The sequence below is a fragment of the Adiantum capillus-veneris genome, chromosome 4 (assembly GCF_014529385.1).
Source record: "Adiantum capillus-veneris isolate H3 chromosome 4, ASM1452938v2, whole genome shotgun sequence".
NCBI lineage: Eukaryota > Viridiplantae > Streptophyta > Polypodiopsida > Polypodiales > Pteridaceae > Adiantum > Adiantum capillus-veneris.
Window position 1 is genome coordinate 69,383,616 of NC_140934.1, and position 13,636 is coordinate 69,397,251.

At 42.4% G+C, this 13,636-nt stretch overlaps 1 protein-coding gene across 1 annotated transcript; it reads left to right on the forward strand.

The window, feature by feature from the left end:
- The first annotated feature begins 1,565 nt into the window (after positions 1–1,565).
- LOC147459368 (uncharacterized) lies at positions 1,566–4,986 on the forward strand. Its single transcript, XM_086511587.1, has 3 exons — positions 1,566–1,623; positions 3,968–4,458; positions 4,555–4,986. Exons 1-3 carry the CDS (start codon positions 1,566–1,568, stop codon positions 4,984–4,986), a joined length of 981 nt encoding a protein of 326 aa, XP_086367713.1.
- The last annotated feature ends 8,650 nt before the right edge of the window (positions 4,987–13,636 follow it).

The window sequence follows — 13,636 nt, forward strand, 5'->3', positions numbered from 1 at the left end:
GTGCCTTTTGACGCACATATCCCTTAAGCGTTTTCATGAAACGTTCTAAGAAGAACATCCATCTAGAATGAACTGTGCCAGCTGGTCATTGTCGGGGATGTAGTGACTCTTGCCGCCCTGAAGATCCACCTTCTTCCCTATCTTCTGAAGACATTTCACCAGTACTTTTGGATCGACGGACCCCACCATGAGTGAAGGCAGCAATACCCTATATTCCATTGAGGGCTTTCTTCACCCGCTTCATGCAGGCATCGCAGTCTATGGAGACCTAAATCTAATCTAATATAACGTAAATCTAAATCTAGCGTAAATAAACGTAAATCTAACTAAAAATAAACCTAAATCTAATCTAATTTAACTTAAATAAAGAGTATTCATTTGTAAAATTGGGTTTAACTCTGGTTTTTGGATTTAGTTAGAAGAGTGCCTAAGTTTTGGCCATTGGTCCAACATATGATGGGTTGGTCAAGATGCGCAAGGGTGGGGGAGAGGCTGCAAGCCGTATGGATAGGCTTACCAATTATTAGGGTAGGGTTTAGTCTACGAGTTTCTGGAGAAAAAGGTAGTTTGAGGGTGATAGGGGAAGGATTTTTTAAAGATGGGGTTTTGGTTAGGAGAGTTGTTCGTTCCTTGTAAGAGATCAAACCAAAGACCCTAAGGAGGACGTTTCTTGGGTAGCCTCTATGAAGGAGCCTAATGAAGAAGAGGTTTCTCAAACGATAGAATCCATCAGGATTGCTTTCCCTGATAAGATAGCGTTTAAGTTCTGACTTGATAAAGGCTAATTTTTGGTGGAGAGGGTGCCAAGAGATCCAAGGTATATATTGGTAAGAGTTGAGAGGCTTTTGGTAACAATTGGAGTCCAAGATACCATACAAGTGGAAAGTATGTCCCTTGTGGAAGTGGACATCTAGGATGGTTGCTTCAAAAGTGGATATGATGGGTGAGATCTCTATATGTTCTTGTAGAGGGAAGGCGTAGGAAGCGAGACTTTTGGTAAGTGATTTACGAGAGCCGGTCCAGACCCCGAAGGCATCATCTATGTATCTCTTATAATAGGCTAGGTTTGGGCTAGAGATAAGTAGAGAGTGGTTTTCTAAGTGGCAAAGGAAAAGACACGCATATACCACTGCGAAATTGGATCCCATTGCGGTGCCCTTAATTTGCTTCCATACTTTGTCTTTGAAACAAAGATAATGGTGTGAAAGAATAAGGGTGGCAAGTGAGATGATGAACTCTAATTTTGGGGTGTCGAAGAAATTAGTAATGGTGCTTCTGAGGGCTATGAGACCGTCAGTCATAGGGATGCTGGGGTAGAGGGAGGTCACATAGAAGGTAAAAAGGAGACAATGGGGGGGGAAGGTCTTTGAGTGGAGATCGATGATGAGGGATAGCGAGTCTTTGAGGTGTTGTTTTTGTGAAAGGAGGACAGGATAAAGTTGGAAGTGTAGCCATTTGGAAGCATTTTCAAACAAGTATCCACGGTAAGAGAAAATAGGACGGGCTACAAGTATAGGTTTGTGTAACTTAGGGAGAAATTGGATAGGGCAGGGTTTGAAGGATTTATGGAGTGGTGTGAGGATAAAGGTGGCTTCATCTCGGGTGAGGAGAGTGTATTTGAGGGTGATGGAGTGGAGTAAAGAGGCGAGGTAATTATGTGGTGGTGGGGTTAGGGGTTGGTATGTGGAGGGATCATTGAGTTGTCTATGGGCCTCATGTTATTTTTAAACCCCTCCCTGCCTTATATCCCCTCCTTTGCCACTTTTCATTTCCCCCCCCCCCATTTTTTCTTTTTTAGACCCCCTTTCACTTATACCACCCCCCCGGTGAAAAATCTACTAAACTCCCCCCCATTAAAATTCATTTTCTTACTTATTACCTTTGGGAAACTCTACACCACTCTCTACCTCTAGTCAATGGAAAAACTCACAGCCCTTGCAAAGTACACCTTCACCCCCCCCCCCCCCCCCCCCCCCCCACTCTTATATAAAGAGCATCCTCTTCCCCTCTATTTCAGTATTCTCCCTACTACTACCACTGATGAGCTCCTTAAAGGAGCGAAACGCGTTTGGTACCCCATAACCCACCCCCGTCTCCCTTCTACCTTTTACCCCTTAGCCCACCCCCACCTCCTTTCCTTTTTCTCCAGATCAAAGTGCCTCGCACGCTTAAATGTAATTATATATTAAGTAAATCTAAATCTAGCGTAAATAAACGTAAATCTAACTAAAAATAAACCTAAATCTAATCTAATTTAACTTAAATAAACCTAAATCTAATTTAACGTAAGTCTACATCTAACCTAATCTTTAACGTCTTTTAGGATAGTTTCCTACGATGTTATAACTCTCTTCTTCTTGTGTGTGTGGGCGTGTGTGGATGTGTGTGCCAATAAAAAGAGATAAATGGTATAACCTTTCTATCACCCATGCCAAGTATGATAGATTGGTTATGCCATTTCCCTCTTGAATAATAGGTCTTGAGTTCAACTCCTCGTCGGCTAGATCTTTAGGTCTTTTAATTTTAATTAGTTTCCTACGACGTTAAATTAGTTTCTCTCTCTTTCTCTCTCAATGTGTGTGCGTTTTTTTGTTTATGCATGTTTTCTCTCTCTTTTCCTCTCTCAATGTGTGCGTTTTTTGTTTATGCATGTTCTCTCTCTCTTTTCCTCTCTCAATGTGTGCGTTTTTTGTTTATGCATGCTCTCTCTCTCTTTTCCTCTCTCAATGTGTGTGTGCATTCTTTGTTTATGTATGTGTGTGTGCGTTTTTGTTTATGTTTGTACTCTCTCTCTCTCTCTCTCTCTCTCTCTCTCTCTCTCTCTCTCTCTCTCAAAAACACTATGTGTGTGTGTGTGTGTGTGAGAGAGAGAGAGAGAGGGAGATAGAAAGAGGGGAAGGGAACATGAGAGTGAGGAGAGGGAAGGAGCATACCTGGCTCTCCTTCCTCTCCTCGTGTGTGTGTGTGTGTGTGTGTGTGTGTGTGTGTGTGTGTGTGTGTGTGTGTGTGTGTGTGTGTGGAGAAGAACGAGAGAGAGAGAGAGAGAGAGGGAGAGCGTTACCTGCTCCTTGCTTGAGGGCGCCGAAAAACTCAGATCTGAGATCTGAGTTTTTGGGTGCTCTCTGTTATTTTTTTTAGCCCAGTCAGCGTCGCTATGAGCGTCGCAAATTTACTTGTAAATTTGCGACGCTCATAGCGACGCCGGGAATTTTTTTTTTGAGCGTCGCTGTGTGAGCGTCGCTAATATGAATAGCCATTTGTAGTGTCACCCAATTAAGGATTATAGCTCTCATATTGTGCAGTGGAAATGTATAGCAATTCAAATCTATGATGGTGAAAAATGCAAGATTTCAAGGATCTTTATATGCCCAGTACACTAGTACAGGGCATCCGACCCTTGACTATCAACTCGTTATTTAAATATGCTCATCTTCTAAAACCGACTACAGCCCTTTTATGGACCAATGGCTTCTTCACAATGAGCATGACTCTCCAAATTCTCAATTGTTTTGGTTTAGTACCTTTATGTTCGGTGAAGGATTTATATATTTTTGGAAGTGGCTACCGACTTAAGAATCACGTTCGGCCCAAGAAAAGGACCTGTGACTCTGTAACCTTAGGTCAATTCACAACGAGATGACTATACCCAGCGCTCGCATATACTCCCCTGGGATTTGCCTAGTTAAAATGCCAAAGTAAGAAGAGGTTTACTATATACAGTTTGGCCCGTCGGGCTTTCCCATTTTCTCGGCGGGCCCGCCGGTAAAACAATACAGATCTGCAGGGCCCGCGGGAAAATGAAAAAGCCCGACGGGCCTACCGGCTCTATTGGTTTTTGTAGGTCACCATCAAGATCACGTTAACAATTACCGTGATCACGTGATTTTCTTGTGTAAAAACTAGAGTTATTAACGTAATCACACGATCGTGATTACATTAATGAAATCCCTGCCTGTAGGGATTCAAGGCCTCTTGGAGGCCTCTCCATTTGTCGGTTTGTCCTCGGGGCCACCAGAAGGAACCAGCACTCGGGATGCCATCCCTGAGGTAGAGATTACCCGTTTCTCCTCCATTGTAGTGGGTGGGGAGGAGTTTGTGTTTTTACATCATCTGGAGAAATCCTTTGAGCTTCGCATGGATGAGTGTTTCGCCATCCTCGATGCCCATGGCAAGTTTGAGGTTGATACCACCACCTCCCATGACGATGATCTCCTACTGCCCATGGGGAATATTGTGGCGGACACAGTGGTGATCGCACAAGCTGAGGTGGCAGCGGCCGAGCAGGCCAAGGTCTCTGAGGAGGAGTTTGTGGCCGTGCAACCCATGTGTTTGGCTAAACACACAAGAGTGGATTCACCATCACCTGCTACAACGCCTGTTTTGCTTGATTCAAAGGGGAAGTCAAGTGTGGATCTTTACTTGCACCCAGGTGTTGATGAGGAGGATCGTAGTCAGGAGGTATAGATGCTCACTTAAATTTGATTGTTACAATTGATTTTGTTAATGTTATGACTAATTTTTTGCCATATTTCTCACAAATACTATGTTTTGCAGGATGTTTTGGAGGTTGACGCCTGGGCGCAACGGTCAGGGGGGAGGAGGACGGCATTTGGACCGCAAGCGGCACTTGCTCACTACCTCGGCACACTTTCGACTAGTGACGTGGTGTTTGTGCATGCCAGCTACTCCCCCAATAGACGCTACAACATTTTTGCCCTCCGTTCACTCTCCAAGGCCTTGTGCTTAACAACCCTTGCCCAATTGGCCAACCTTGTAGTGCTTGTAAAGAAAGATTTTGCAATATCCACTTTCGGCGTCAACTTTTGCGGGTGCCTCATTGCCCATGTCGGCATGAACCAAGCTGTAGGGGTTGATGACACCCAAGAAATTACAACCACTTTGCTTAACAGGGAGCCACCCCAAAAGGCCAAGCGCCAAAAAATTGTAATTCGAAAGATCTTAAAGCAAAAGCCGGATATCATGTAAAGCGTTGATTTCCTTAATGGATCTACTTTTTGGTGTCTATGACTCTCTCTTACTTGCAAGCTTTTGAATTTGTTATATGTTTGGCTTCCAATGTGTTTATGAGAAGCACCCGTGCTTAGTGAATCATGCAGTTTTTGATGCATGCTGGGTTGGAAAGCATGTTGGCCAGCCAACTTGCATTAAATCCTGGGGAAAGTTATTGATATGCCTACAAAAGGGCTTGGGAGGCCCCAAAATGGGCTGCCACAAGGGCACGCATCTGGGTCTTCCATAAGCATATGGAAGGGGCAAATGCGCGCCCTTGTGGAAGCCCATTTTGGAGCATCTCAAGCCCTTTAAAAGGCTTATCAATACCTTTCCCCATGAATTAAGACAAAATGGCTAACCAACATTCACTCCAACCATAGATTTTCTCATAACCAAGCTACTCTACAAACCCAGATAAATTTCAGTTGAAAAACCAAAACTAATTACATGTATGCTTCAAAAAATCTATGCTACATTGACTTAGTGGGGCATATAAGACCGATTACAAAGTAATGGGTCCTATTTATAGCTTCTAGGAGTTACTGTAGTAACTGCCGTGGTAATTATTACTGTGTGACCAATCCACTATCTGGCTTCCAGGAGATGGTTTTTGCCTGCTGGAGCCGTCTTCGCCTTCTACGGTCATTTTTTATAAGTGCATCATATTATGATTGCATGGCAGCCATCCAATTTTTTGAATTTTGTGCTTCATCAAAAGACAGAGGTTCCTCGATATCATGTAAGCTAGACACAGCCAAAGCATAACAATCTGATGCATAAGATGCATAGCAAGAACCTGAACGAGTACGACTAGACAAAAGTGCATCCACTTTACAGTCATGCAAAGTATACACTAGCCATTTAGGCATACCTCTACCTTGATCATTCATAGCCCTTTCCTCATCAAGTAATCATGTACAGCTACATCAGTAATAGGTTGGTCGGTAACATTTTCAAAAACCTCCATAGGCTGTACATTTATCTCATTGGAATTTACATTCGAACTTTCACCACTGGAAAGAGACAAAAAAGTGTCATAAATGTCCTATGAGCTTACATTACTGCCTCTAGTACATGAAAACAGGTGCAGAACAAAATCTTTCACAAAGACAACATCCCGTTAGACCAAGATACACTTTGTTTATGGATGATGCAACCTCTAACCTTTGCTTTCAACACTATAACCAACAACAATACATTTGGCAGCCTTACCATCCAATTTTCTTTGATGTGTTTGTGGCACCAAAGCATATGCCAAACAACCAAAACCATGCATGTGCTCAATAGTAGGCTTTCTATCATGCCATGCTTTGTATGTAGTCATAGACTACAAAGCTTTTGTAGGACACCTATTTAGTACATAAGTGGCACACATGATGGCCTCAAGCAATGAATGTGGCAAAGCTTGACTTTTGACCATACATCATGCCATTTTTGTAAGTGACCTCTATTTCCTCACAGCAACACCATTTTACTAAGACGTATAAGGCACTGTACATTGGTGTTTTATCCCACGACTAGCCAGAAATGCATTAAATTCATGAGACATATACTCCCCTTCTCGATCAGAATGGAGGGTTCCCATAGTACATTTTTGAGACATTTTCAACCACAGCCATAAAGTGTTTGAAGCACATAAATATTTCGAACTTGCTTTAAGAGAAATTACCCATGCATGCCTGGTGTAATCATCAATGAAATTCACAAAGTAAAGGTAGTTTCCCAAGGATGGAGTTTGCATGGACCCACAAACATCACTCTGTGCAAGCTGCAATTTGCATGTGGCCCTAACTGAACCATCCTTTGGAAACTTCAAACGTTGCATCTTACCCAAAATAAAGCCTTCACAAACATGTTTGGCAGGTGCTTGAAGAGGTGACAAAGAATCAACCATATCAAATTTTTGCAATGTAGCAAACTAGCAAAATTCAGATGTCCAAAACGTGCATGCCAAAGTTTTGCATCTGAAATAGCCTTAGAATCCACAACTGCATTTGCAAAATTCTACCCATACTTGTCATACAGAGTGATCTTATACAGCCCACCGCATAAAATGCCAGATGCAACAATTTTATCATCAAAACTAAGATCATGTACTCTACATTTGTCATCCACAAATTTGACTACAAGACCAAGTCTAGCAAGTGCAGATATAGACAAAAGATTCTTCTTGATCCCAGGTACATAAAGTGCATAAACAAGTGTAAAAGAACTGCCATTTGCAGCAGTAAGCACAATCTTTCCAACTCCCTGAATTGGATAAGAGGCATTGTTGGCACAAGTAACTAAAGGGTGAAAGCATGTTAACGTGTCACACTTTTTCATGTCTCGGACAATGCTAAATAGCACAGTTTTGACGTATACTAACTAGTACAAATAACATGAGGTACATCTCCAAGATCTATGATGTATGATATATTGGTAGAAAGCTCTTGAAACAAAGAATCCAAATGTACAATTTCCGACAAATTTTGATCTTTTTTTGTAAAAATGTTACCGAATGCCCAACTTTGTCAAGATGTGCTAACTTGAAAATGCTAACTAGCACAAAAAGTTGAGACGTTAATATGCTTTCACCTTGAATTCCCATGAGGGACAGACTCAACAGAGGTGAACAAATCATGATGTGAGGTAATGTGCTTTGTAGAGTCACTATCAAAATACCACACATGTGAATCTGCAACAGCTGATATGCATGCATCATGGACAACAGGATTATAGGTACACTCTACAGTAAAAGCCCATTCTACATCAACATCACAATCTCCTTTCATAGAAGACTCAACTATAGCTGCATTTGTAGTGGAACAAGCATTTGCAATGGAACCACCCTCTTTCTTCTTAGCCTCTTTGTCCTTCAACTTAGGACACTGCTTGATCAAGTGACCATTAGCTTTACAGTAATGGTAGCGCATACTCTTTTTGCCCTTATCACCAGAATCTCCAGACGAATTGCTGCCAGCAGAAGCATTAGGAATAGTTGATTTTCCACTCATAGAAGAACCATAAGCAGTGGGCTGCATTGTTGCTACCACCTTTTATTTGAGCAACAATAAAGGCATGTTCAATTGCACGCTATCTAGTCCTGTTTTTTCTAGAAAGTGACTCTTGCAACAACAATCTACATAATGCATCAAATTTGACACCTTCAAGATCTCCTTGGGCCATAAGTCTCCAAGTACAAGCAAAAGTCTGGTAAGAATCAGGCAAGGCATCAAGAATAGTATGCACAAGGGATGTCTGAAATGATTTCACCCCTGCAAAAATAAGTTTCCCATTGATATACTTGACACTAGCAAGGAAAGTGTCCATATCATCTTCCTCATGTATAATCTTTGACTCCAACTCTTTACGCAGCAATGTAGTTTTTGCATCATTGCGACTTTAAAGACCAGCCAAAATATCCCAAGCCTGTTTTACACATTTTGCTGAACAAATGTGAGGAGTAATGATGTGCTTCACAAACAATGCAATAAATTCATGAGCATGTGCATATTTTACATCCCAACAAGCTTGTTCAGTCATAGGCAAAACAACTCTAACAACAACAATCCTTGCAGCAAGACCTACAACATCCTCAACATCCCCTATATCCTTAGAACCAGGACGTATATCAATGCCCTGCAAAATGTTCCAAACGCCCTTCGACACAAGAACATGTTGGAGCATATAAGCCCACATAGGGTAATTGTCCCCATCAATTTTGTCTTCAGCAACAAACATCTTGAATGCATCTGTGTTGTTGTTAGCCATGGTAAATGTGGCACCTGATGTGAAAATTATCCAATAAGAGGAGAAGGAAATCAAGAAAAACATGTGCTATAGCACAAACCGTAGAATACTGTAAGGTACCTGTTATGCAAAAAACAACATTGATAGAATTCCTGCAGAAAATGATGAAATAGCATGTGCAGTACTGTTTGTAGTGGAAACGGAGGTCGAAATGAGCCCGAATAAAAAATGTGAGTAGACCTATGAACGCTCATGAAAGCTCACAAAAATTAAATAAAAGAGAGCATGTGTGTGCTAGAGCTGCAGGTGAGTAAGCCCGGGAGGATGCAACCTGCTCTGATATCAATTGTTGGAGTTAGGGTTACAAGAAAACACACACAGCTTGGAGAAGACGAAGGAAACTCAAGGAACACAATAGAGAGTGTGTTACTTAGTGTGCAATGGAAATATAGATACCCTTATAATGATGGACGTATATACAATGCACGGAGGAAAAAACCTCTTAGAGAGGGAGAAAATGCCCCAGTGGTCCTAAGTGTGTTCACACACATCACTACCACACACTATGAGAGATCGTGGTGTTTACCGCGGGCCATTAACGCAAAACAAGAGAGAGGAATTCAAAATGAGGAGAGAGAAACCCCTTTGTTGTCCATGCGGCATTTTACCGCTATTATTACCGCGCACATTGCCGTGCATATTACGACGCCCATTACCGCCAAGGCCATAGACCCCCTTCCCCCTCCCTCTCCCGCGGGTTACCATTTAAATCCAATACAACTCAAAATGTATTTACACACTACAACTCCTACACTCTCCAGAATGCTCACTTCACTTAATCTCTCTTTCACTCTAAAAATTCTCTACATAAATCATATTACTCACAACAAAACCATTACAAATACTATTCATAAGCACATAACAAAACATTTGCGAATTGATCATATACTACACCAAAAAAAAGAATGGAAAGTTTTATTAATTCTCATATTTTATAAGATCTCTACAAGCACTAGGGTCCATATTTAGACCCATAGTATTCAAATCAATAAACAAGTTTAGAGATTCTTCCTCCTCTCCATCACCTCCTGTAGAATCATCATCGCTTTCTCCCTCTTCCTCCTCCTCAAGATGACTAGTTGCAAGGCTTGGCTGGCCTTCTTCAACTTCAACTACATCTTCCTCTACATCTTGTGGTGATGGTATGATGGGATCAATTACTGGCTCAATGTCCGTCTCTGCAAAGATAGATCTACCCCGCGGCGTGACTGGAATGACATACCAAAGTCTTCTTTGATTTATACATGGCACATAAAAAACCTGTACGTCACACACAAAGAATAAGCCGATATACATATATTAAATTTTTAATTGAAGTTAATTTCACATAGCCTAAATTACCTGCTCGCAACTACTAGGATACACCAAGTTGTCAGTTTTTCCCCAATGGAATTGGGTGGAATCCACCATAATGAGCCCATTTTCATGTCTTTTGACCTCACCCACAAACCATCGGCACTCAAAGAGGAATTTGTGAAAAGATCTGAAATCCACTTTGATTATTCTCTCTATAGTACCACAATATCTGACCTCATTCAATTGTTGTGTCAAAGTTTCCCATCACGCCAGAATCATTAGTGGTCCGACGCTCATCTATCTTGCGGGTGCGGAAATGTCGACCTTCGGACCAAATGGAGTTGAAAGACCCTACAATCACAATGCATAAGAGGTTACATCGCATTTTATTAAGTGATTTGCATACATGCATACATAACATATACACACTCACCTTGCGCAAGCATCCTCGCGCATACTCCCATTCTTTAGGGCTTATTTGTTCTCCTTGTGCTTTGGCATTGGTCATGGCATTATGGATCCACTCTACTTGAATCAAATCAGGATATTTTGCAAGCTCTTTAGGAAAAGGAGGTGCGCGTCTACCTCCATGAGACCTCTTCCATGCATCTCTATCGCTTTCTCTAGCTGCACGGGCTTCCAAGTACATATTGACCCATTTGGTCATGATAGTGGCATTGAGTAAACAGTAGTTGTTGACTATGGCATGAAACTCTCTATCCATGACCAAGAGTGAGCCTTTTCCACTGGGAATGGTTGAGTGCTTCCTAGGATCCTCTTCCTCACTTGACAGACGAGGCAATGATGGATCCACTGTGATGAGATACTGTGAGATATACACAAATGCCTCTTGCACCACCCAACCTTCTGCCATGCTCGCCTGAAAACATTAAAACCACATATTTTTATTAGTAACTCCATAGCGTATAAATGCTATCTATATCGTATTGATTTTGCATACCTCCGGTTGTGACCTCAATCTAACAAAATCCTTTAAAGTCTTCAAGAATCTCTCCAAGAAGAACATCCATCTAGAGTGAACCACCCCACAAATGGAAATCTCCTCAACAAGGTGAAGCAATAGGTGTACTTGGCTAATAAGGATTGTATGTGGGAATGCATCCTCAATAGCACACACTGCCTCTACTGCTAGCTGATGAGCTATTGGTATGGCTTCCACTTCTATCTCCTTGGAGCTCACAAATCTACAGGGCACAGATAATATAGTACATGAAGAAAAATTCCATTGTACATGGCACAACATGATATAGTACTTGAAAAAAAACCCATTACCTCACAATCTCACCCACTTTGAATATTGCAGCCTTCACCTTAGTGTCTCCATAACCACTAATAGTTATGGGAAGTACAAACTACAAACAATAAAACATCTTAGTGAATGTCGACTTATATATAAGGACACATAGACACCACAAATTGTTCTACTCTTACCTGAAGGATTTTATGCCAATCATGGGATTTCAAACCATACAATTGAGTGGAGCCACCCTTTTTGGTTTTTGTGAAAGCACCTTTGAGTGACCGCATATATCCCGTTGGAGTTCGGATGGATGCCATAACTTTCTTTGTCCGCTCTTGGTCTGCCTTTGACAATATCCACGGTGCTTTTGGGAGAATCATCTTTCCCCGCTCCCCCATGCGGGGCGTGGCTGAAGGGGGGAGACGTCTCATGGCTCTTAAATCTTCCCTAGCACCCAATGAATCATTCTTGCCAATTATGTGATCCCATATAGCTTGCCCAACATTTTTGAACACATGCATAGGGTCCAACAAGTGCTAAATTTTCAACGAAGCCCAATAGGGGAGCGAGAAGAAGATTGGGTACCTCGACATATCCCTTGGCAGCCCATTGGGAGGGGGTGAGGTACCATGATGCTCCTCCCAATGCTTCGCTCAATCAGCCATGTTCCAATGGAACGGCTTCACGCCATTGATAGGGGGAGCATATCTACGATGTGAAGGAGGCAGGAAGCAATGGTTGTTGGGATAGATCACCTTCCCAAGAAGAGGAGGTCTCTCTGTCACAAGGGAAGGGCCACAAGTGGGACACGCACTATGTCCAGATGTTGCCAATCCTGCCAAGAGGTAAACAAACGTTACACATGAGATGATAAACCTAAATCAAAGAGTACACTTAACATGTGCATACTTACCACATACCTCTCCAAATCCTGGGTAATCATGCATGGTCCACATGAGGATGCACTTGATGACTACTTTGCGGTCTCGTGGTGGCCGTGAAATGTCAATGATATCTATGCCTCTCCATAGTTCTTGAAGCTCTTCAATAAGAGGCTGCAGATATACATCCATGTTTTTTACCTTGTGCTTTCTTGGAATGAGAAGTGATAGTAAAATGTTTCCCTTTTTTGTTGCCTCCCAAGGAGGAATATTGTAGTTCACAACCACCACCGGCCAAGTGCTCCACGAAGTAGAGCGGTGCCCAAATGGATTCATTCCATCACTAGCTAACCCAATCCTCAAGTGACAAAGCTCATCCTTGAACTCTTGCCATGTGTCCTCTATGTGCTTCCATGCTAGTGAGTCAGTTGGCACTCTCATAATACCATCTGTGGAGTGATTTTTTGCATGCCAACTCAAAAGCTCGCTCGTACTCTTCGATCTAAACATGTGTTGGATGCGAGGGATGAGTGGAAAATGCCTCAAAACTTTATGTGGAATTCTTTTGCTCTCCATTCCTTCTTTGAACCTAGGCTCCCCGCACGATGGACATGTGTCACAATCGGCATGCTCATTACAAAAGAGCACACAATCATTCACGCAAGCATGAATGCGATCATAATCCATCCCTAATCCTGTCACCACTTCGCGTGCTTTTCGTCTATTCTCTAGCATGTGATTGCCAGCTGGCAGCATCTTTCCTAGAAACCTATCACAAGAAGAAAGTACATTAAAAGCTAATTTATGCACTCCACAAGTATCCTTCACAATCTGTATACATACCTCAAAAGTGCATCGACACTAGCATTGCTCCATCCAAACATCACTTGAAGGTTAAGGACTTCAAGAGATGCCCGTAAAATGGAGTAAGAGCATCTCTCATATAGTGCAGTGTGTGCCGAATCGAGTAGCTCACTCCTCGTTCTTTCGGAAGCTTCTTCGCATGCATACTATGGTTCATGCTCCTCCTCTCGTGCAAGGAGATCCTCAACCATTCTATGCAAATGGTCGTCTTTTACATCCACGTAAAGAGATGGGATGTGGTCACTCGTAGAGGAAGCAGCAATTGGATGATTTGATGTGCTTCCTCCCTCTCTAATGGATTCCTGGCGCATGCGCTCTTCCATCCTCCTTTCCCCTCCTCCACCAACCACACGCCAATGAGGGGTGACGTCAATAGCCGCTACAATTCACGGATCGTTTGTTTCCATCCGTGCACGCTTGCGAGGATCATCCCATAGTCCATAATCTTCTACATGACTCAAGCATATCCATCAAAGTCGAGCAATGGCGCATTTGCACCGCACGCATGGGCAGGGTAATCACTCGACCA